At 28.6% G+C, this 22,782-nt stretch overlaps 1 protein-coding gene and 1 non-coding gene across 8 annotated transcripts; one reads left to right on the top strand and one right to left on the bottom strand.

Moving 5' to 3' along the window:
• Positions 1 to 14,368: 14,368 nt before the first annotated feature.
• On the bottom strand, positions 14,369 to 14,449 carry TRNAL-AAG (transfer RNA leucine (anticodon AAG)). The gene has a single exon. It is a non-coding gene; the product is annotated as a tRNA-Leu (tRNA).
• Positions 14,450 to 18,650: 4,201 nt separating this feature from the next.
• Positions 18,651 to 22,778, top strand: LOC137821115 (coiled coil protein). 7 transcript variants are annotated; one of them, XR_016515593.1, is made up of 9 exons: positions 18,651 to 18,991; positions 19,078 to 19,204; positions 19,299 to 19,381; positions 19,494 to 19,599; positions 19,724 to 19,797; positions 19,865 to 19,897; positions 20,114 to 20,159; positions 20,863 to 21,260; positions 22,234 to 22,694. XR_016515593.1 is itself a non-coding variant. In XM_068625550.2 (8 exons), exons 1-8 carry the CDS (start codon positions 18,726 to 18,728, stop codon positions 22,267 to 22,269), a joined length of 1,281 nt encoding a protein of 426 aa, XP_068481651.1. In that variant the 5' UTR covers positions 18,651 to 18,725; the 3' UTR covers positions 22,270 to 22,778. The 7 variants fall into 7 exon arrangements, 3 of the variants coding, with proteins under 3 accessions (XP_068481651.1, XP_068481652.1, XP_090151473.1); XR_016515591.1 differs by lacking the exon at positions 19,865 to 19,897 and having other exon boundaries at positions 22,234 to 22,778; XM_068625550.2 differs by having other exon boundaries at positions 19,299 to 19,599; positions 22,234 to 22,778.
• Positions 22,779 to 22,782: the final 4 nt, after the last annotated feature.

The raw sequence follows: 22,782 nt of genomic DNA, 5'->3' as shown, positions 1-22,782 counted from the left end.
AGAGAGAGATAATTTGAAAAATTATAATAATGAAATTTTAGATATATTTGTATTATGTTTATATATTTATTTTAATATTTCATACAGATTATGGTTATAGATATGGGAAAATTTAGGGATGTTACATCTGACCCCCTGCTTTAGTTCTGGTCAACTTCCATTTCTCATGTCGACTATGAGGGGATGGAGGACAATAAGTTCACCATAACCAAATTTTGCCTACTGCCTCTTGAACTTTTCTTCCATTATCTTTTTCTCTAACAAATCATAACCTCCCTGAGTCAGTTTATGGGGGTTAACATTATTTTATGAAATGATTTGAGCTTTCTTCCTCTTTTCCTGTAAGTACATCATACACATAAATTATGAATTTCATGATAAAATTTAATAACATTTTTTAATGAAATATTCACAAACCTACAATGAGAGATCCATTCGACCCTGAACAAATTGAGACCATGCCCTTTCATCTATACAATATTTCCCACAAGGAGACTTGTCCTTGTATTTGCCAAAGATGTAATAGACTGTCAAATTTGTCTTGAATTGCCTCCATTTTGTAACTACTTAAGACAATATCTTGCTCCAAACCAAATTCGAAGTCGCAAACTTAAAGTTTGTCTAAATATTATAATAAATAAATCATTAAAATGCAAATAACATTTTCAATACATAAATTATTTAATAACCTTTAAATAAATAACTTACCAAATATCCTTCCAAATAAGATTCTTCTCTACTCCTGTTACGTGGTCCTAGTCTGGTACCAAGATAGACACCTTAGATCGAGTTAGGACTCCTAAATAACTTACAAATTGAGCATGATTAAGGTCAGCCTTGCCAATCTGAGGGTCTATTTGAAATGGAACTCTATTATTACCCATACACCTAATGACAAGATTTCTCGATTGTGTAGGCTCCCTAGTCTTCTTTGATGAGTCAACCATGTGATCAACCTAAAAAAAATAAAACATGTTTAAGATAAATATTTAAATAAAATAAAACCAATTTTTAAATAGAAAAGCTATTAAAAACATAGCTTAATTTCTATTGTGGAAATGTTAATCCCATATAACTTCATTGTGATGATGACGTGTAACGTGTACTTCATCTACATCATTTTTGTCATTCAAATAAGGTATTTGTCTTGAGAATGAAGATTTTTCACTGGAGCATTCTCGCTCAAGCGAGATACTCCGCTGCTAACTTGGGCTTTTTTTTCTTTTTGTGCGTTTCTGGGCCTTGCAGCTTTCTCCTCTTAGCTTATATCGTTATTCTTTAGTCCAACTCTCCATTCTTTCCTAGAAACCTGAAATTAACACCAAATATGAGAATAAAATGTTCTTATTCAAATAAAAATCATAAAAAATGTAAAAAAAATATATAAATTCATAAATTAGGGATTATTTTATATGTATTTTAGCAATTAATACTCATAAGTGCCTGTATTTTAATACGAAATATTGCTGAAATTAGACATTTATCACCCTAATGGTTATCGGATCAACCATTTCATTTGTCACTTGCCTTGGGATGGGCTTTACAACAACCACCTCCATCTTAGGTTGAACAAAGTGGGAAGGATGACATGATGCAAATATAGAAAGGAATAAGCTGGTCAAAGTGTGGAGTGAGATTTGAGAGGAAGCTTAAAATAAAAGTAGGAGGTAAAATAAACTTTAAATAGTGGACACTTATTGCATTTTTCATGAAATGAGGCACCAATTCGAAATTTTCACTTCCTAGGGTAGCATGTTAGACAAAAGGAAGCATCGGCTGAAAATGTTGTGATGTTACAAATTTTCAAAATCTCAAATTAATCAACATTAAAAGTACATTCATTCCTATAATTATTCATAAAGATGAACATTAAAGATATAAGCACATAATTGTATAATTAGTACATAAGAATATACCTAAGTTGGTAATAAAAGGTTAATTTCATCAAATTCATTCACATAAAGAAGAACTAATTGTCCGACTACTTATTTAAATAAGTTATTTTGGATTCCGAATTGGAGGACTCGTGTACCAGTAAGATATTTAAATTTAAAGTATATTATAATAATTACGGATAATAATTTAGTAATCTTGTCAATTGAGTATTGCATTTAAATTGAAATTCGGTAATGAATTGTTTGTCAATTTTATAACACAAACAATGCAATGAAATTTTTTTTTCCTATTGTTTAGCTTCATTTACAGAGACTTCAAGTTATAAATGCACACCAATTTAGGGAAGTACTCACTCAATTATTTCACTCACTAATATAATTATAATTACTATAAAGTTTTTCTTGGGTTGAGCATTCAAAGTCTATTTCTCACTCTTCTAGTTCATCATGAAGGAGCATACAATTATGAAAAAGATAACAATACTGAACCAATAATGCTCTAAAAGAATAATTTTATTTAAAGTTTGGTTAAGGTGGAGGAGGATCATAGCAAAGTGAAATTGTTAAAGACAAAAGGCTAGAGTTTCTGTTAAGACAAAATCAATTTGCTAAGAAACTAAAAATAAAATAATGATTTTATAATATAAATTTTTACCTAATTTAAAAGTCTAAGTATAATTTGTGAAATAAAAGAAATTAATTGTTGAAAAAAAATAAAATTGTATTCTTAAGTTGCCTAAATAATATATTTTTGACATCATGATTATGATTAGATACTTATACACTACATAGAAATATTGTGTCTTCATTCAACAACCATTGAATTATTAAAAAATACTTAAATTTTATATGTACTTTTTAAAATTTTAAATTTACTTAACATACACATTTTTTTTATAATTTCATGTAGACATCACTATAAAAAAATTAGCCTTGTTATTATAATTGTTTTCAACTTAACATACACATCTTATTTATTAGTATTATATCTTTATATCTATTGTAAAAGTAACCGTGTGACCTAAAGATAAAACTATAAGACACATGTTAAACGAACGAAACCACAATTTAAAGAGATTCAAATTTTGTTAGTGGTTCACTTACAAAATTAATATAAAAAATAAATTATTAATAACAAAAAAAATATCTTATTTTTCTTCATTTTTCCCCATCAAACAACATATCTTTCCCCTCATTATCTTCCTTTATCTTACTTTCCTTTTTTCTATCTCTTTTCTTTATGCCAAAATCATCAAATCACCTCCTACACATTGATTAGAAGGCACCCTATATTCCAAGTCGTGAATAAAAGAATAGTATTATAAAAACAAGAGTCAACCGTCATAAACTAGATTTTATTAAGGTAAAAAAATATTTATTATTTAGAATGTTTTGTTACATCAAGCAACACCCTAAATTGTAACGAAAACAAAGACAATGACTAAAAAAAACAGAGTGTTTGCGTACGAACATCATTTCCAATAAGACAAGAAAGGGTGATGGTTAGAAACTTACGAGAAGTTGTTTGCGTAACATATCTTTTGACTAATCTATCAAATCCAAAATCCTGACCCACGATTTGATGTACAAACTTTGTACAGAAAGTCATTTAATAAAGTAAGAAATAAGAAAATAAGAGAAAAAGCTATTTTTAAAAAAAAAATAGTTAGCGTAATGAAAGGAAATAATATTGTAGGAACAAGTTGCCTCTTTAATAATTGAGGGGCTCACTAATCCCAATAATGGATATATGAATTTTTTAAAATTGTGTTTATTTTGTGATGGAAGGTTCTACACATGATATGGTCAAATTGAAATGGGTGTTGTATGATTCATTCGGGATTACAATGATATTCAACTGCTTCATAATGAATAGAGAGAAAGATAAAAAAAGTTTAAACAATTTATTCAAGAACGTAATTAGAATAAATATTGGTGAATTATCTCAGCAAGTGATGCAAGCCCATTAAAAGAATGTGGTTGTGGGAAAAAAATGTTAAGAGGAGTTAGCGTATGAAGGATAAACTCTTGTGTTCCCGTGAAAATTGGGTTGTGGTGGATAGATTCATATTGTTATTGATTGAGTTTTCCTTTGGCAACAGGGAATTTGCCTCTTTTTAGCTTTGGAAATTCATAATAGAGGAAATAACATCACTGATGTGGACTGCAATTTATGGGGATAAGACTGAAAGTTGTGGAGACATATCTGTTTTTTTAGGAAAATTTGAAGATGGGAAAAAGGAAGACACATGATACCAACCAGATTAAATGGTGGATAATGGTTTGGAGATTGCATTTAGATCATCCTAACCTAACTGCCTTCGTTCATCCATGCACCAGTTGGGAGAACTTCTGGCCACCCACTCAAAACCCTTAACAACAACTTACATTCAAAATCATGGTTGTGTTGTATTTAAAACATAAATCTAAATATAAAATAAGTACAATTATATGTGAACCAGAAAGATAATATAGTATCGAATCTCATTGCTCTCGTCAAAAACTAAACTAACCGATTATAATTAGATTTAAAGTTCACTTCTTTTTAAGATTAAACCAGTATAATTTATAATCTATTTATAAATATATAGTCTCCCACATGAGTTGTTGGTTGATATCAGTATGAGACGGCTGTGTTGGAGATCTCACATCTTGCTAAGATACAAGGTCAATTCATAATATATAAGTGAATGCAAATCTCACCTTATAAGTCGATTTTGTAAAATTGAGATAACTCATTTACTTCTTACAATTTACATCTTTTATAAAAAAATTTCATAACTTTTTATTTTCTTGAAAAACTAATACATTATATTAACTAGTGTAAAATATGTTTTTTTTTTCTGATATTATAATATGAAATTGATTTTTGTCCCTAGTCCAAACTTTATACTTCATGTTTTTGCACGTAACAAACGAATTTTCAACGTGGATTATATTATAATATTATAACATTCACATTAACGATGAGTTAACATGAAATATTTTAACATTTTAGTCTATAGTAGAAAATTGTTTGTCGCATAAAAAATATTAATAATATCTCATTCTAATAAATTTCTTACTATAAATATTCAGAAGGTATAAAGTTTGTAATAGAAAAGAAAATCAATTTTACATATTTAACCATATTAACTATTCTTTCTCAACTTGTATCATCACTACAAGACAATCATGAAATAGAAACCAATTTTAGAGACCAAAAAGTAATTAGTTGCTATAGTGACTAAATTAGAGACTAATTTATGAACTAAATAAATGTTTGATTTCTAAATTAGTTTATATTATTGTTAAATAATTTCTAAATTAGTATCTAATTAACAATTAAGGTTTTTGCTACCAAATTTAAAAACTATTTAACAATAATATAAATTAATTTAGAAATAATTTTTTTATATCTAAAAATTGGTTTTTATTTAAGGTATGAAAGTAACATTTAATGAAATATAGGAAACTTTATGAAACTCGTGTATTGTTTTAGTAATTTACTAAAATAGATAAATATTTAAAAATACAGCACTTTCATAAATTTTGTTATGAATAATTCTGTATTTGACGTGACGGGATGTGAACACATTTTGATGCTCCAGATATACTTCCGATCTTCATATTCAATTCCATGTTTATGTTCACATCCAATTCTAATATATGATTCAGTGAACCAATTTTGTGAATAGTTTTTATTTTGAAATTAACCAATACAATCTTTCAAACTTTATATATTTTTATATTCATGATGAATACAATATTTCAGACTTTAATCAAACACGCACTAATACTTTCATTCTCTGATAAAATGTTAATAAATAATATTGTTTCTTAGTTTGATTAGGTGTGCATTAAAAAATCTTTGTTAACAAAAATCTTTGATTTAGATTTAAGAGATATCCTCATTGATAAAGACAATAAATACCCATTATTGATATTATTGGAGAAAAAAAAGAAAATTTACTTTAGAAATATCTTTTACAAAGCAACTTCAAATAAAAAAGAAAAAGAAAAAGAAAAATTGAAATCCTCTTATAATATTATTTTCTTTTATTTTTTACTGTTGAATATTCTTATGTTTTTAAGATACTAAATTTGTTATTTTAATTTATTTTATTTTAAATATCAAAAATAATAATATCATTAAATAGAAACTAATTTTAGAGATATAAAATAGTAGATATATTTATTAAATTAGATATTATTTTAAAACTAAAAAAATGTTGTTATCTAAATTAATTTTTATTAATAATAAATAGTTTTTAAATTAGTATCTAATTAGTTATTAATTATTTATTAGTTAGATTCTAAAATTAGTAGATATTATTTATCAATAATATAAATTAATTTTAATATCAATAATGAAATGAAATACTATCTATTTCATTAATAATAATTAAATATTTTTTATTTATAATATTAATTTTTATTTAATAATTTTCTTAGTGTATTAAGGAAATATGAATGAGTTGTGTTTATAAGAAAATAATATTGACAGGTTATAGCATCACCAAAAAATTAATTTAAAGAGTGATGATACTTCTTATAGTATTTTGTGGAATTCGTTATAATAACAAAATAAATAAAAATTATTTTAAAAATATGGATTCATTAATTTTGATTATAAGTTTAATTATTTTGATATGTTTCTCACTTGTAGTTCTTTTGAATAAATAATAAAAAATTACTGGACTGTTATGTGTCATCTTTCTAAACTTTTGTTTTCGGCTGTAGTGACTTATTTTTATGGATAGGAGTTAATTTATTTAAGAGTTTAATAATTATATATGTAGTGTTGGGATATTTTTCTTAATAAATATTTTTAAAGTTTTAAATTGTTAATCAACTAAAAGTCTCTGCTTATATAGTTTTTAAGGTAGTAATTATAAAAAATCAATGAATTTATGATACAAAAATTATATTAAGATGTTAAACTATCTTACACGTACTATTGAGAAGAAGAAAATGGTAAGATAATGCTTCCTGTGTGAAGAAAATGCTGCCAAGCAAGAATCACCGATTGAAGAGAGAACGAGAGGGCAAACGAAAATCTTAGCACAAAACAGAAAAAGAGAAGAAGGAGAGAATTGAAGTAAAAAGAATAGTATTATTATTCAGAGAGTGTTCTCAAAGTCAAATTATACATCATACACTAAAAAAAATCATAAAATAAGAAAATCATGAAATAAATATCAAAATAATTAATTGCAATAGTAATTAAATTAGAAATCATTTTAGAAATTAAAAGAAAAATTGATTTTTAAATTAATTTATGTTATTGTTAAATAATTTCTAAATTGATATCTAATTAACAAGCAAGATTTTAACTACCAATTATTACAAATCAATTTTTATATTTGAGAGATCTAAGAAACAACAATTTGTATAGATTAAAAAATAAATATCATTAATTTGTATAGATTTACAAAATAAAAATATTGAAATAAAATGACTTTTGTCATATCTTATACGTATTTTTTATATTTAGGTGAAATATTTCGTAATTTTTTTATTAATTTATACAAATCAATGATATGTCCTACTTATATAATACTTCCATAATTATTGGATAAAACTTTTATGCAAAATTAAAATATGAAAACTAAAAGTACAATTTTGATTTTATAGAAAGTATATTGGACATGACCTGGGCTTTATTATATAATTTAACCTACGGTGTTTCTTTCTGCATCCCATCATTCTTCTTCTTGCATCTCATAAAAAAACGTGAAATAATCAAATGACACTAGGAGGTTTTAAATAAACCTTAGTGCAGTAGTGCCTCCTTCTCTGTCCTCTGTGTTTTTTCGTGACTATTTTGATAAGCACTTTGTGCGATTTTGGTGTGCTTTGAGTGGTTTGTTGTATACTACAGTGTGTAAGAGTGCATTCCAATTGCTTTCTTGTGGTTACTGGCAGGGTTTGGAGTCGTTATTCACTGTAGAAGAAAGGTAAGTTTTTTTTTTTTTAATTTTGAAATCTCTAATATAAAATTTGTGTAGAATCATAAATCTGGAAGGCATTGGGGGAGTGCAAGGCAAATTGAATTTTGTAACATGTTTCTGGGTACATTCATTTGGGGATAAGCAGACAGTTGCAATTGTCTGAGTGTGTACTCTGACAACATGGATATATTCAAACTATCCCTCGTCACCCAAGTGTGGCGATAGATGGCAACTCCTGAATAGGTGAGTTGGACCGATGATGAGTACATTTTAATGATTATGTCGTCGAGGATGTCGCCTTTGTAGTTGATGTGAGAGCATGCATCCCTGCATATATGGAGTGATTTCGCTATGTATCACATCCATATATCATTCAAAAGGATGAGGATGATCATCCTTTGATGATAATCCCTGATGCACATGAAGATGTTGGAGGACATCAACAAACAAATGACAGTGACACTAAGCATCTCGTAGTGGTTAGAACTTATAAATTGTTTTTTAAATTATACATGTTGGCTTTTGTTGAATATAAATTGTATGATTGTATGATATTTGTCGTAGAATTGCAACGACATTGTAATTGATGGTGGACGAAGGTCGTCAAGGGTTCACCTGCATGGGAAGGGACACAACCCTTATGCTAGCCTGATCAATCAATGATGATATGATTGTGTATATCTGGAGACCACAACATGGATGTCATTGATGACATATATTAGTTTTGCTTTTCAGTTATTACTTTTTTGTAATTTGATAAACGTAGACTTTATTGAAATCTATATAATGGAATCTCTTCTTGCAACTTGATATTGTAAATTCCTTCTTGCGTAATTATAATAAAAATAAATGTTTACATATTGAATTATCAATTCAAATATGAAGTGTAAACTACAAATGTTGTTTACTAGACATAATTTGCGTAAAAACTTGCATCTGGCTAGTATAATATGAAGACCAAGCTTGGACGATGGAAAAATAATTGGTAGATCACAATATATTTGTTGGTGGAATCAGACAACCTTCTTGCAACTGCACTTGAAAAATACCAATAAACAATGTAATTAAACCTCTTTCCCTAAGCAATATAAGTGCATTACGAGTTAAGTGGATTACACCTAAACAAAATTGTTTCCATAAAAGTGTCCAATTGAGATGATGCGATGGTGCCCAAAATCACTTGGTGGTTAAAACCTTAATGGAAAAATAGTCATTATTTTTTAAGAGATAAACACATAAGAATCATATTATATCAATTGGCAATAACATATCTCATATCCAAAATTGTCATCCACTTATTTGTCTAACCTACAAAGCAAAGGAAATGAATTGACTTAATTCATATGACAAAGCGTTAATAAAAATAGAATATGAATTGAAATTATTACAATTACCACGTGGTCAACAAGAAGTGAGTTTTTCATATAAGCTTAAATACCCTTTTAGTCCTTATATTAAAAGTCAAGAGTTAATTCAGTCTCGAGATTTTTAAAAAGTTCAAATGGTTCCAATTTTTTTTAAAAACAATTCAACGTTGTTCCTTTGGTTAGATTGCCCTCATTAAAACATATTTACCTTAGCGATACTGCACATTGAATTATATGTGTTGTTACCACATTGAATTGTTTTTAAAAAAGTTTGGACCAAATTGAATTTAAAAAAAAACTTAGGACCAAATTGAACTTTTAAAAAAAATTGGGACAACATTGAACTTTTTAAAATTTGGGGGATATAATTGATTTTTGGCCCTTAATATAGGGACTAAAAGGGTAATTAAGTCTTAAATTAAATATGCCACATACATTTTCCTACACTTATCTCGGTTAAGGATCGACCTATTTTTAATTTAAAACCAAATTGACAAGGGTATTTTTTATGATGGTTTATTATAGTCTTATACACTACATGTGCATTTGTTGTGTCAATCTCCCCTAACCATATAGAAAGATACTTTAGAAGACATGATGGTTGAAGGGTTTCCTACTCTGAAATGGTGTGTGACATTTGAAAGTCTCGATGAAAGCTTTTGGAACTAATACTAGTTATGTCATTTTTCTTAGTCAGACTCAATGTTTGGGGTTGTGTACTATCATGGATAGGTTGAACCTTTGCAAGCCAAACAACATCCCTTTTTGAAAGCTTTTTCAAATCACTAACAGAAGAGATTCAACAAAACTACTCAAAGTTTTTGGTGAAATTCAAAAAAATATCTACTTACAATACTTGAAATTAGTTGAGGAAAATACAAATTTTAAAGATTAGATAGTATTTGTTAAGATCCAGAAAATAACAAAATAACTAACTATGTCTTATAGAATACACCTCTTACTATCAACAAACTCATTCAATTCTAAATGCTTTAACTAGAAAGTTCTAGGAATCATACCAAACTATTTTGTCTAGAACATATAGTAATTTCTTTTGTTAAAAAAAGTAAGGTGATTGAATTTAATGCACTCTGAATAGTTACCATGTCTTGCTTTTTAAAAGAAATGTATGTACACGTTGTCAAATCTCTTTGTTGCTATGAATTTAGCAAAGTTTAAACCAACTAGTCGTGAATTTGGAATTTCTTTTAAGAGAAAAACGAACGTTTGTTTGATTGATTGCTCCACTCTTCCAATAAATACATTATATTTTATTCTATACAATTATATTTTGAATGAAAGTATGAAAGGATGTGATTTAGTTGGTATGTTTTCAATGGTTTTTTTTAATGTATCATCATTAGTATTTTTATTAGACTATTGATTTACAAATCTGACTGGTTTTCTTTCTACCAAAGGATATCATATTGAGTTTAAGAGAAATTAGTTGTAGGTGACCATTATGTTAGGGTAGTGAAAAGTTTTATTTAAGACTTTACATTGGTCACAAGTTAATTTACTATGAGGCTTTCTTCATAGAGATGATTAAGAGTGCTAATGTTGGTTAGCATAAGAAATGAAGCATCAAAGTAAGGAGCATCAAAGTAAGGAGTTAATGCTAACTTGATTTTTTTTCTGATCTCATATTTTTGTATAGTAATTTTCTTCTAAAAAAGTTAGGGTGATTGAATTCAATGCACTCTAAAAAGTTACCATATTTATCTTTTTGAAAAAAGATTGTTAGAGGATAATATGCACATACTTTTAACTCTCTTTATTGCTCTAAATTCAGCTAAGTTTAAACCAATTTCTCATGAATTCAGAATATTTTCCAAGAAATAAACTGAGGTTCGTTTGATTGAAGATTCCACCATTCCAATAAATGAATTACGTTTTGTTCTATACAATGGTATTCTTAATGAAAGTATGAAAGAACTTCCCTTAGTTGGTAGGTTTTCAATTTCTTTTCTATTTTATCTTCTTTGTTTATCATGAAGTCTTAAATATATGGGCTTTTAATGTATCATATTATGTTGATTTATAGGTCTTCTTCTTATAAAGAATACTTTATTGAGTTTAAGAGAAATAGGAAGGTATGTAACTATGTGGTCATTAAGTTGGATAATCTAGATTAAGTAATATATTGATTGTTTTTATTATTCAAGAAAAAGACTTTAAATGCTTGTTAATGATACTGGTTTAAGTACAAACTGTACTAAATGAAGTCAGTAAAAATGAATAAAAATAGTTATGTAAAAGTATAAATTTAAAAATGGGTCAAAATTTATAAAAGTAATCATCTACAGGAAAAGATTTCTTTTAACATTTAAAAGTAAAATACATATACTTGAAAATCCATTATAATAATATAATAACATATGTATCTGTTCGTCGGAGAATACTCTATCAAACACCTTAATTATTGATATAATTTCTTAATTTTTAAAATAAAAAAAGCACAGAATGATCTTGGTTCCTGAAAAAAAACTTATTAATATAGTCCAGAAAAAAGTTGACATCAATTTAGTTGCTAAAATATCCAAATGATATGAATTGGATCCCTCTCTTTAAGAAGTCTCTAATAAAGCCCTACTTCACATTGTGATTTTGTGGCACACATCTCCATCTCTCAAATCAACGTCTTTGTAGAGATATCATGTATGGAAGCATCATAATTTCAATTGAAGATTATGAGAAATTAAAGTAATAAGGAAGATGAGAATGATAGCAGATTTTTATGTGGAAAACTTTTTTAAATAGAGGTAAAAAAACCTCTTTAAATATAGGTAAAAAATCATCGGTGAGAGAATCAAAACTTCCACTGTAATAGTACTCGGAGTATAATGCCTCTCAAGCTAATAGATAAATAGTCCCAAAACAAATTCTCTCTACATGGGTTAAACACTTACACCCAAGAGAAGAAATAGAGAGTATATGAAAATAAAGAGTAAGCTAAGTGTATGTGGTTGTTTGTTGTGTGTTACATTGCTTAAAGGAAGATACTATATATGGTGGTTTTAGGATACAACAATAATAAAAATAATTAATGATAAGTAATCTCTCTCTAATAACAATTAATTGTGAACGGTAAGTAACTTTCCAATAATTTCAATTAATTGTCAACGATAAATACCCTCCCCATTATTACAAGAAAACTCTGAAAAAGTGACTCATAACCTACACACGTAGGTTTGAACTAGTGTTTCTAATATCTGTAATAACAGGTACTTTAGTAATTCACAAGTGAAAACAGAATAAAACATGAAATAGAAGATTAAATAAACGACTCTTTAGTTGCTTTTGTGGTGGACATTGAACAGAATGATATTGCTTTTGAGAAATTCTCAGTTGTTGATAATTTAAACTTGTCATTTCTTCCGAATTCTATCTGTTATTTTCTTTATGATGGATGTTCTTGTATCAACATACTTTTATCTTCATGCCACTGCTACACTGAATCCATTTTTTAGATTTTTAAATTTCAGTACTGATAATTTTTCTATCCGACAGAGCGTTGCATTTGACAGATCAAGTGCCCCTAAAGACTGTAGGGTCTCTGGTTGGCTGCAGGGCCTTAATGCTGATTCTGCTATTGACATTGAAAAGATGGATCTTCTATCAGAATTTACTTATGATCTTGAAAAGAGCAATGCTCAAACATTCAACGTGCTGAATTCAGGTGCTTTTGGTCTAATCACCTGGACTCTGTGTGAGTGAAAGAACAATCTCTTCTGCAGAAGTATTCAACTGGATAAACAATTTTGAATTAAAAAACAGAATCTAAACAATTTTATATTAAAAAACAGAATCTAAATGCTCAAATCCATCACAAATATAGGGAAATTTCTATATATGGTCCACATCCATTTCACTTGTAATTGAAAGGCTGGCGTAGTAATAATGAGCTAAATTTTATTGAGAAATCAAGCTAATGATGTATAAAGTGGTAGATAAGCACCAATATATAAAACTAATCCTAATTAAGAACAGTGCAAAGCAAAATTCATAACACAGTTCATTCTAAATCGAAAAGGAAAAGCAGATAAAGAAAAGCAGGATACCTTCACTTATATTATTTAATAGTTAATTGATTCATTTATTTATAAAAGCTCAAAGCAGTTTGAAGCTGAAGCTGAAAACACATTCATTATTAATGAATAAACTGGATTTGGAAAAAATAGGTACAGAAAGCAGAACCTGTACATGGTCAATAGCACTAGCTGCCAATTTAGGGCATTGAGCCTCCTTGCAAACAGTGTGAAACTTCGATTCGCAGAACTTCTTCTTGATCTGCACCTACTTCTCGTTGCGAGGAACAACCTTCTTCATCCATTTTGATTTCAGAATCGGCTTCTTCTTTGTCTCGACCTCTACCGAAAATGTGATCTCCGGTTTGACAGATGACATGTAGATTAGAATCATCATAATAAATCATCATTAAATATAATTCTTATTAATATGATTAAGGTTTATTACTTTTTTTAAATAACAAGTTTATCTCTAATACTCAACTTACTATGAATGAAACAACTTTTTTTTTCTAAATATATCTTTTTTATAATGGCAAATACTGAGCACTCAACTTACTATGTGTAAAATAACTTTTGTTTCAAATATCTCATAAAATCAAATAAAAAGTTGTATCTTATATAATAAAGTATGACATGTTGGAGATCCCATATCGACTAAAAATAAAGATATTTCATTGTATATATGTGGATGCAAACCTTAATCTCATGAGCCGATTTCATGAAGTTGGATTAAACTTAAAGTTCAGTCTAGTAGGATTCTAACTTATATAAATGGAGATCTCTTTAAAAAAATATATATTGTAAGAATACTCAATTGTTAATTTTGCTACCAAAGCATTACTTTCAAATTAAGGAGACAAAATTGACCTAAATATATTTAAAAATACTGAAAATAAAATTTTCTTATAAAATATATTGACACTGAATATAGTTAATTAATATTTCTCTAATTTCAAAGATTGAAAGATATTTTTATTTAAATGAGGAAAAGTTGTTCTAAATTCAAGTAATAAAAAACAGGTTTAAACCCCGTTTCTCGTTTTATACTTTTATATATATATACTATTTTAAATTTTGTATTAATTATATTATTAATATTATTTAAGAGCTAAAAATTAAACATAAAAACTATTTATTTATTTTGTTGAGAGTGCGATTTGAACCCACGCCCTTTCGGACCAGAACCTTAATCTGGCGCCTTAGACCAACTCGGCCATCTCAACTGATGATAAATGTATTTTTTTAATATATATAGTATATTTAATTTGGTTACATTTTATAAATAATTAGATTAAAATTAATAAAATCCTATAAAGGAACAAATTATATTAGAAACAAAAATATATCTAAGAAATTTAATCATAATATTGTTATCAAATATTTATGGTAGGACGGAATAACTGATATTGAAAATATTTAACTTACAATATATATTTTCTCTTAATATTAATTAGTACCCTCATTACCTGTATTCATTTCTCACTAATATACATTTTATCAAATTAATCTTCATATTTTATAAGTGATGAAAAAATAATTTATAAGATCCTTCGTTTTGTATAAATATTGAAAACATAACAAATATAGAAAATAAAATTAAACTCATAGTTTCATTAAAGAATTGTATTTTTAAGTCTAGAATTATCATTTTCTTTAAAATTATTGTATATATATTTGAAACTTTGTAATACATAAAACAATTGAAAGTATTTATTTTTTAATAATAGTGTACTTCTTTTGAGTTTCATTCCAGACTCCATAATAGTATCTTATAATTTAATCTTCTTCTTCTTCTAGTTTTATTTTTTAATATTCTTCCAAATCCTAATTCAGACACTTCAATTTCTACAATCATAAATGTTCTGTGAATTTTCAGGTAGTAAAGAGTTTTTACTATATTTTTTATTTTTCTAATAATTTTTGGAAAAAAAAATTAAATTTAAAAATACTGTGGGGATTTTTTCACATACTTCTTTTTTAAATTCTTTTACAATATTTTCAAACAAAAATCTTATATTTTATTAAGTCTTCATTTATCTAGTTGTATTTGATTTCATTGTTTACATATTTTATTTCACTTTCTTTATTTTTTATTTCTTCAAAAAATCTCTTATTCCGTTCCTCTATTTTTTTATTTTTTTTTATGTTTATGGGTTTTATAAATTCAAATATACCATTTCAGTTTCTAATATTTTTTTCGGAAATTCTAAAAAGATATATTTAAGTGAGAACGAGAGTTCATAATATTATTTTCTCGGTTATATCTTTGATTAATATAAAATTATTTTTATAGTATTTTCCTTTATGTACTTATATTAAAGTTTTAAATTATAATTATTTGTAGTAAATATCGCTTTGGGTTTCCGAAAAAGTAATGGTAGATTTTTACAGTTTATTTTTGAATTACTTCTGGCTCGTGAACCAATGAAAGTAAATTTGTTAACTTAGAAAAGTAATATGCAATATATATATGAATCATAAAAATGTATATTTCTTCAACTTCATGAAACTAGGTTTAACTTTATATAAAATCATAGGTTAAAAGATCTGGATGTGAGGTAATGTGATCATTAATTCCAAATTTTGTTTGCAGGATTGATTGTTTCTGAGTAATGTAGGGTACTATTTGAAATCAAATGTGAATATATTGATTTTGATATGGATGAGTTATAGTAGATATTTTTGTTTAAATATGAAAATTTGGTTGATTTGTATAGTTCATATAGTGTAAGTTACTCTTGAAGTGAATGAGTTATTAAAATTGTTTTTGTTTGACTATAAATGATGAAATTAGGCATAATTATGCAATTTTTTTTGCATATCTCGCTCAAGTGAAATAATTCTCGCTTAAGCAAAACTAAAATAAAAAGATGGGGTGCTCTCGGGTTCGTTTTCGCCCAAACAAAAAGGAATCTCTTTCAAGTGAGGCTTGTGATAAAATTCTGGGTGCTTGCAGTTTCAATCTTGCTCAAGCATGAGAATTTCCGCTTGGGCGAGACCCATTCTCGTTCAAGTGAACAAATTTTGCTCAAGCCAGTAAAAAAAACCTAAATTTTTTATTTTTGCTTTTCAAAGCCTAATTTATTATTGCTTATTGTTTTTAGGTGAAAATTCTATTTTTTTATTTAAATATATGATTAAAGGAACTTAGTTATGTGTTTAAGTGAATTTTGAGATATATTTGGATTGTTTAGAAAAGTTTAAAAAATAATGTGATTGAATGATATATTGATGCGTTACATGAGGTATGGAATGATGTGAAAGTGAGATCAAAACATAGTATTTTCAGGAAAGGAAATACCGTGTTGAGATTGTTATTATGGTGTATTGATTTGTGAATATCCTGTGAATGAGACGATCTTGACTCTACTGATATAATAAAATTACATAGATGAAGTTATTCCGTTGGTGAGAGTCAAAGGAGGTTCATATAACTTTGTCTGCGGTTTGAAATATAATCTAGTCTTTCAGGTCATATGAATTTACCCTGTCATATGAGATGATGAAATATTGAGATGATTATGTGCATGATTGTGTGGATTCTTAACAAGTAGTATGACATGTGTAGGTCTTTTGATGTTAATTTCATTGTACGAGTCTTTCGGAAGTAGAGTCAAATGTCTGAGTATGTGAGTTAGTAGGAATTTGACAGGAGTAACGTGGATGATGAATGTGATAGACACTTGATGATTTTGTGCAAATTATGAGAATTTGATGGATTAGGCTTGTTATCAAAAGTTAAATTTATATTAGAATTCTTAAAAATAGTTAGTTTACCATGTGTTTTGTTTTGTGTTTGTTTTTTTTAATCTATGATGATCGTGTTAATTTACACATGAGCAGATGAGGTTGTAAGTGATAAAACTCCTCATTAAATAGTAGGAGGATGAGATGTTTTTATTTTGAATGTTTTATTTTTTTTAAACCTTCGTGTATATAAAACATAGTATAAGATAGTTGTATATGTTTATATGTTAATTAGATATTACATACATAATATTTTATTAAATATGAATAAAAATAGGAGTGTTACTCTAATAATTGAAAAGAAGTAAGGAGAGAAATACCTCCCAAATATCCTACTTGAGAGAAGAATTTAATTAAATATGTTTCACTACTTTAATATATACCTCTCAATATTGCTAAAATAATTAAAAAGATAAACTAAAACTAAGAAAAATACCAACACAAATACTTAACAGATTTAGCTATTTCAAAAATCTTCTATAATATAATATATTGATTAATTGATGGTTGATTTGTTATTTGAAATATTAATCCTATTTGCTAAATGACCATATATATTTTTAATTTACCTATTCAATCCTATTTGTTAAATCACCATATATATTTTTAATTGACCTATTCAATCCTATTTGTTAAATCACCATATATATTTTTAACTTACCTATTCAATCCTATTTGTTAAAGTTAAAGGAAAAAAAGAGTAACTTAAATTCTGTTTGCAACACATCAATCTCAAAAAAGTCAATATAATTAAACTTATCATGTAAAATAATTAACAATGTAACTTTTTATATTGTATAAATATGATTAAAAGAGAATGTGATTTGTAAAACTCAAATGTTTTGTTATAAATAATGAAGTCAAAAGGTGTGATATAAAAGAAAGAAGAATTTTAAAAGTGAGAATGAGTGGAATTCAGTGTCCTCTTATATGTAATATGTTTTTTTACATTTTATAACATAAATATTATACGTAAAAATGTGTATAAAATTAAAATTAATAAAAAATTATTAAATTTTACCTTTTTAAAAATAAGATAGTTTGATGAATAAAAAAACACGCGTGTTTCCTGCTAAATACATTTTTAGTGTGGCGATAAATATTTCATTAGTGCATCGTTATTTCTAATTTTATGAAATTAAAACTAAAACTATGTAGGTAGCATAGACACTGAGAGAGATCACACGGATATAGAAATAATTTTTAAAATGTAGGATACGGAGTACAAATTTATATATTATATAATTATGAATTATATAAATTAATAATAAAGATTTATATGTAGAAATATGTTTTAGTTTTTTTTAAAAAAAAATAATTTTCATGATTAGTTTAAAAGGATTGTTACTTATTTTTATAATCATGCTAAAAATTCATACAATAAATTTAAGTTTTTATAAAATTAATGTATTTTTCCTTTTCAAAATTGTGTTAGAATGGTTAGAAATCCAACAAATATTTTTTGACAACCTGTCCTATAAATATCTTTCGAGTGTCGGTGTCCGATACATGTGTCCAAACTCATGATTTAAGAGTTTCAAGCCTCATAACTAACTAGTTAATCTTGTAACTAATAAAATAGTTATACAATTCCTTAATTTTTATTTTTATAAATTATTATTATTATTATTATTTTTAAATTATAATATTTAGAGGTAAAAGTGAATAGATACCGAAACTGAAAAGCACTGTTTGGATGATGAGAATAGGAAAAAAACATTTTGTTTGTGGAACGAAGAGGGAGAGAAGAAGATGAAGAAGCAGCAGACGCAGAAAAGCGAGTTCGAGTTCTGCAAAGCGTGCGGCATAAACCACGACCAAGGTCTCCGCCACAAGTACTTCCCTAACCACAAGAAATCCCTCTCCACCTTCCTATCTCGCTTCCGTAAAAAACTCTCCGATGTTCGCTTTTTCCTCAACGCCCCTATCCCTCTCAATCCCCAACTGGCTTCTCGCAATCGCTTCTGGTGTGTCTTCTGCGACCAAGACATCCACGAACACTCCAGTTCCTTTGCCTGGTACACTATCCACCTTTTTTATTCAAATTAAATCACTATTACCAAGCTCTAACTATTTTCATGGATGCCTTCGGTTCTCGTGACAGCGCCAATGCGATTCGCCACCTCGCCAGTGCCCTACACCTGAAGAATTTGAAGCACTTCTTCTGGAAATACGGTGCTGCGGCGGATCAATTGGACGCGTTTATGTTTTCCGATGATGATGTGACCAAGGTAATTTACGATTTGTATCGATTTTATTGTGTGTTTCCTTGCACGTTTGGGAAATTGAGAAATAATTGTTGTTGTTTCGCTTTTGCGAGTTCAGTGGGAGAAGAAGTGCGTGGCGCGAAAGGATGAAGCGAATGAGGGAAGTCGCAGAACGGTGGTTGGTCCTTCAAGTGATGATCATATCCATAATCAACTCACCAGTGGAAATAGTAATAGTTTTGAAACAAATGTTTATTCCCATTCTGTGAAGTCGTATCCTTCAAATCCTGTTTTACCTTTACCAAACTATACAAATGAGTATCAGATATCTAGTTCAGGACTCTCTGGAATCGCCAATGTTGCTACCTCGTCGGAAGCGCGCCCTGATGCAAAACCTATTGTTTTTCAAGATTTTTTGGGTATGGTTACCCTGTCTACTTAAAACGTATTTTTTTTTTACTCTTTACAACTATCATCTATGGTGAGATTCGATACTTTTGGGTTCTAATTTGATATTTTCGGTGTGCTTATATTGTGCCTCAGTTGAAAGGAGAAGCCATTCTTTCCCTCATGATGGTAGACAATCATCAAGTAATGGTTACTCCTGTGATAAACAGGTTTGTTTGGTCTTTAGGCTTTAGTTGTTTCAAATAAGTCATTAGAATCTAACTACTTGAGTTTCAGACTATCAAAAATCATTCGGTGGTAACTTCATTGGTAAGCAAGCAAGATGAAATTGTTTGGATTTTTGCCTACTTTTAAGTCTACCATGATCAAGATTATGGTTGGCTTAGCACACTGCGTATTTGTATTTCTTATAATTTCTAATTTATCTTTTAACACTTTCATACCCTTCTCCAGTGTTGTAGTTGTCTAACCTTACTTGTAATTCGGTATTGATAGAAAATATTGCATTTTGTGTCAATGTGCCAGGGGCGTGACAATGGTAGAATGGTTAGCGGTGAAAGCATTCATCAGGGTATCTATTTGTAATTATGAATATATTGTTTTGCTTCCATCATTGAAGTACTGTAAAGATGAAAAGCATGTGCCTATTGAATATGTACACTTAGTTGCACTGGGAATTTGTATATGTACAAAATATTTAAGACTAATATGAATGCGGAGAAAGAGTTTTAAAATTTTACTATTCTCATGGAGAGGTTGATAGAGGCATAGTAGTTAGTATCTTACGATTCACGATACGTATAGTACGGAACGATACGGTTTCACCCTCCCATGATACGAATCGTTTGAAGAATCTTTTTCGTCCCTGAATCTGTATCATGCGATTCGCACGAAGAATCGCTGAATCGCGAAACGAAACGATTCCGTATTGTGTGAATCAGTGTGGATTTTAAAAAATGAGTAAATTAAAAAAGATAGACAGAATTTGTTTAATAACATGTATGCACCACATTATTTTTTTAGAGGTTGTTTTGGTGAAATTGTGTGGTATATATATATATAATTTATTGTATCTTGCATGGATACATATCTTATATATTTAAGTATATATTAAATTTTTTAATGTTTATGAATCTTATGATTCACTATACGATTTATGATTCATAATATCAGCTCTCCGATACATTACTTGTATCTCTATTCTACTACCATGGATAGAGGTGGTAAACTAGAATGATGATGTGTTTTCTACTATGATTCTTTTACGTTTTCAGGTGTACAATTGATCACTCAGATTTCTTCTATGCCTATTGAAAGTGCTGAGAAAAAAGTTTATTCTGAAGCACCTCCACCATGGATTGACACAACTGAGGCAGTTCAGATGCATTCTAGTTCAAACAAGTTAGGGAAGTCCAAAATGTTGAATCCAAATCGGGTGGGAGCAGCTTGGGTTGAAAAGAGAAAGATTGAAATGGAGAAGGAGAAAAGGGGAGAGACGATAAGGAATGGTCGTGATGCCAGCTGGCTTCCTAATTTTGGTAGAGTCTGGCAATCTGGTAGCAGAAGAGAATCCAGAAAAGAATTTGAGAGGGAGAAACAGTTGCAGAAGTTAAATGTTGAAACAGAGTCTGAGATGGCAATCAAAATTCAGCCTTATGTAAGCAAAAGAATGGTGAGTTTTATTCTATGGTGTCAATTCTATTTTCTAAAGATCACTGGTTTAGTTTCTTTTGCAACTGCCAGCCAAAACCAGCTTGATTTGGGCTGACTTAAATTGCCCAAATCCAACTGGAAGATAAATGGGATGCAAAAAGGGCTGAAGCTAAGCTCATTATACCAATCTATCCCAGATTGCCTAAAATGGTGGGATGTACCCATTAATGGATGGTGCATCTTAATTTTTTGGACTTGGAAATTGTTAGCACAGTTTTCTTTGGATGGGCTGATGAATAGATAGCACAGTTATTATAAATGATTTTTCTCTGTAAAATGCCTTCACCAGCCTACTGAGTCACCAGAAACAAAATATAATATCATAAGTCTTTGAGAAACAACCAATAAAAGTTGGTGGTTAAGATAGGTAACAGTTAGGCTGGCTTGGCCTACAGCTTGTTTTAACTCCAAATAAATATTGTTCCCTATGCATTTTTAACTTGAATTAGTTTGTGTTTGTCTGGGTAATAAATGATTTCAATTGATTTTTAAAATTTTAAATGTTTAGGAGTTAATCACTTTCCTAGTTTATTATTGCCCATCTAAGTTGGCTTCATTGCAAATAGTACATGGTATCCTAGCCCTCCTGCCATGGATGAAATGCAAAGCAAACTGGCAAGTGGATGAGATTTTGATTGAAACAGTTGTAAATCCAGGATATTTACACATTTTAACGCTGAAATAAAAAAAATAGTCCACAGAAATCATTATTGCTCATCGCTTGGGTAGGTTCATGACAACACTGCATAATGTGGTCGCCCTGCCTTGGGTGAAGTTAGGAACAAACTGGCAAATGGATGTGTGAATTTATAGCACTGAGTTGTTAATTTTGGATTTCCCTTCTGCACTGTACTATAAAGTTATTATAATATTGACATTTCAATCATCATATGTAAATACTTAGATCTGCTCCTCTTGTTTGTTCTTTGCAGCGGATGGATAGTGTAGGTGATAATGCAAGCGGATGAAATTTCTTGTCGCAGTGATGTTTTTGGGGAGTGTAATCAATATAATAAATATGCATACTAACATCTATTGCATTGGAGGGGAGAAGACTGGAAAAAGTTCACATAACGAAATGTCACGTTTATGTCAATCCTGGAAAAAAGTACCTCAGTCAATGTGCAGTATTGAAGCACAACAATAGATTAGTAAATATGTACATGCATTAAGCTAGAAACTAGGGCTGTTAATCTGCATGAATGATTGTGATCATAGGGAAACCCATTTTACGACATTTCGATTTCATATGCCATGTGATAACAATTCTTGGTATGGTTGGTCTGCTCATTTTTGTGCAGTTATTGGGTGCTTATTATCGCCTACCAGTTTGCTTTTTCAATGTAGGGAATGGTAACTTGAATATTAATATCAGATCGGCTGCCTTTCAGCATGTTGCTCTTTTACATGCAATGGAACAAACTTATCCATAGCATATACTGAGTACTGAAAGTATTCTGGCCAGCTATACAAAGAATACC

Source organism: Phaseolus vulgaris, chromosome 9 (assembly GCF_051622355.1).
Source record: "Phaseolus vulgaris cultivar YP4 chromosome 9, ASM5162235v1, whole genome shotgun sequence".
NCBI classification, from domain to species: Eukaryota; Viridiplantae; Streptophyta; class Magnoliopsida; order Fabales; family Fabaceae; genus Phaseolus; species Phaseolus vulgaris.
This window is presented reverse-complemented; position numbering and strand designations above follow the sequence as displayed.

What these genes read in the sequence shown, in the direction of transcription:
- LOC137821115 (XM_068625550.2), top strand. Translation starts at nt 18,726, where the DNA reads ATGAAGAAGCAGCAGACGCAGAAAAGCGAGTTCGAGTTCTGCAAAGCG. An exon ending in TGTTTTTCAAGATTTTTTGG is followed by an intron (nt 19,600 to 19,723) that starts GTATGGTTACCC and finishes ATTGTGCCTCAG; the next exon opens with TTGAAAGGAGAAGCCATTCT. An exon ending in GTTACTCCTGTGATAAACAG is followed by an intron (nt 19,798 to 19,864) that starts GTTTGTTTGGTC and finishes CTTGAGTTTCAG; the next exon opens with ACTATCAAAAATCATTCGGT.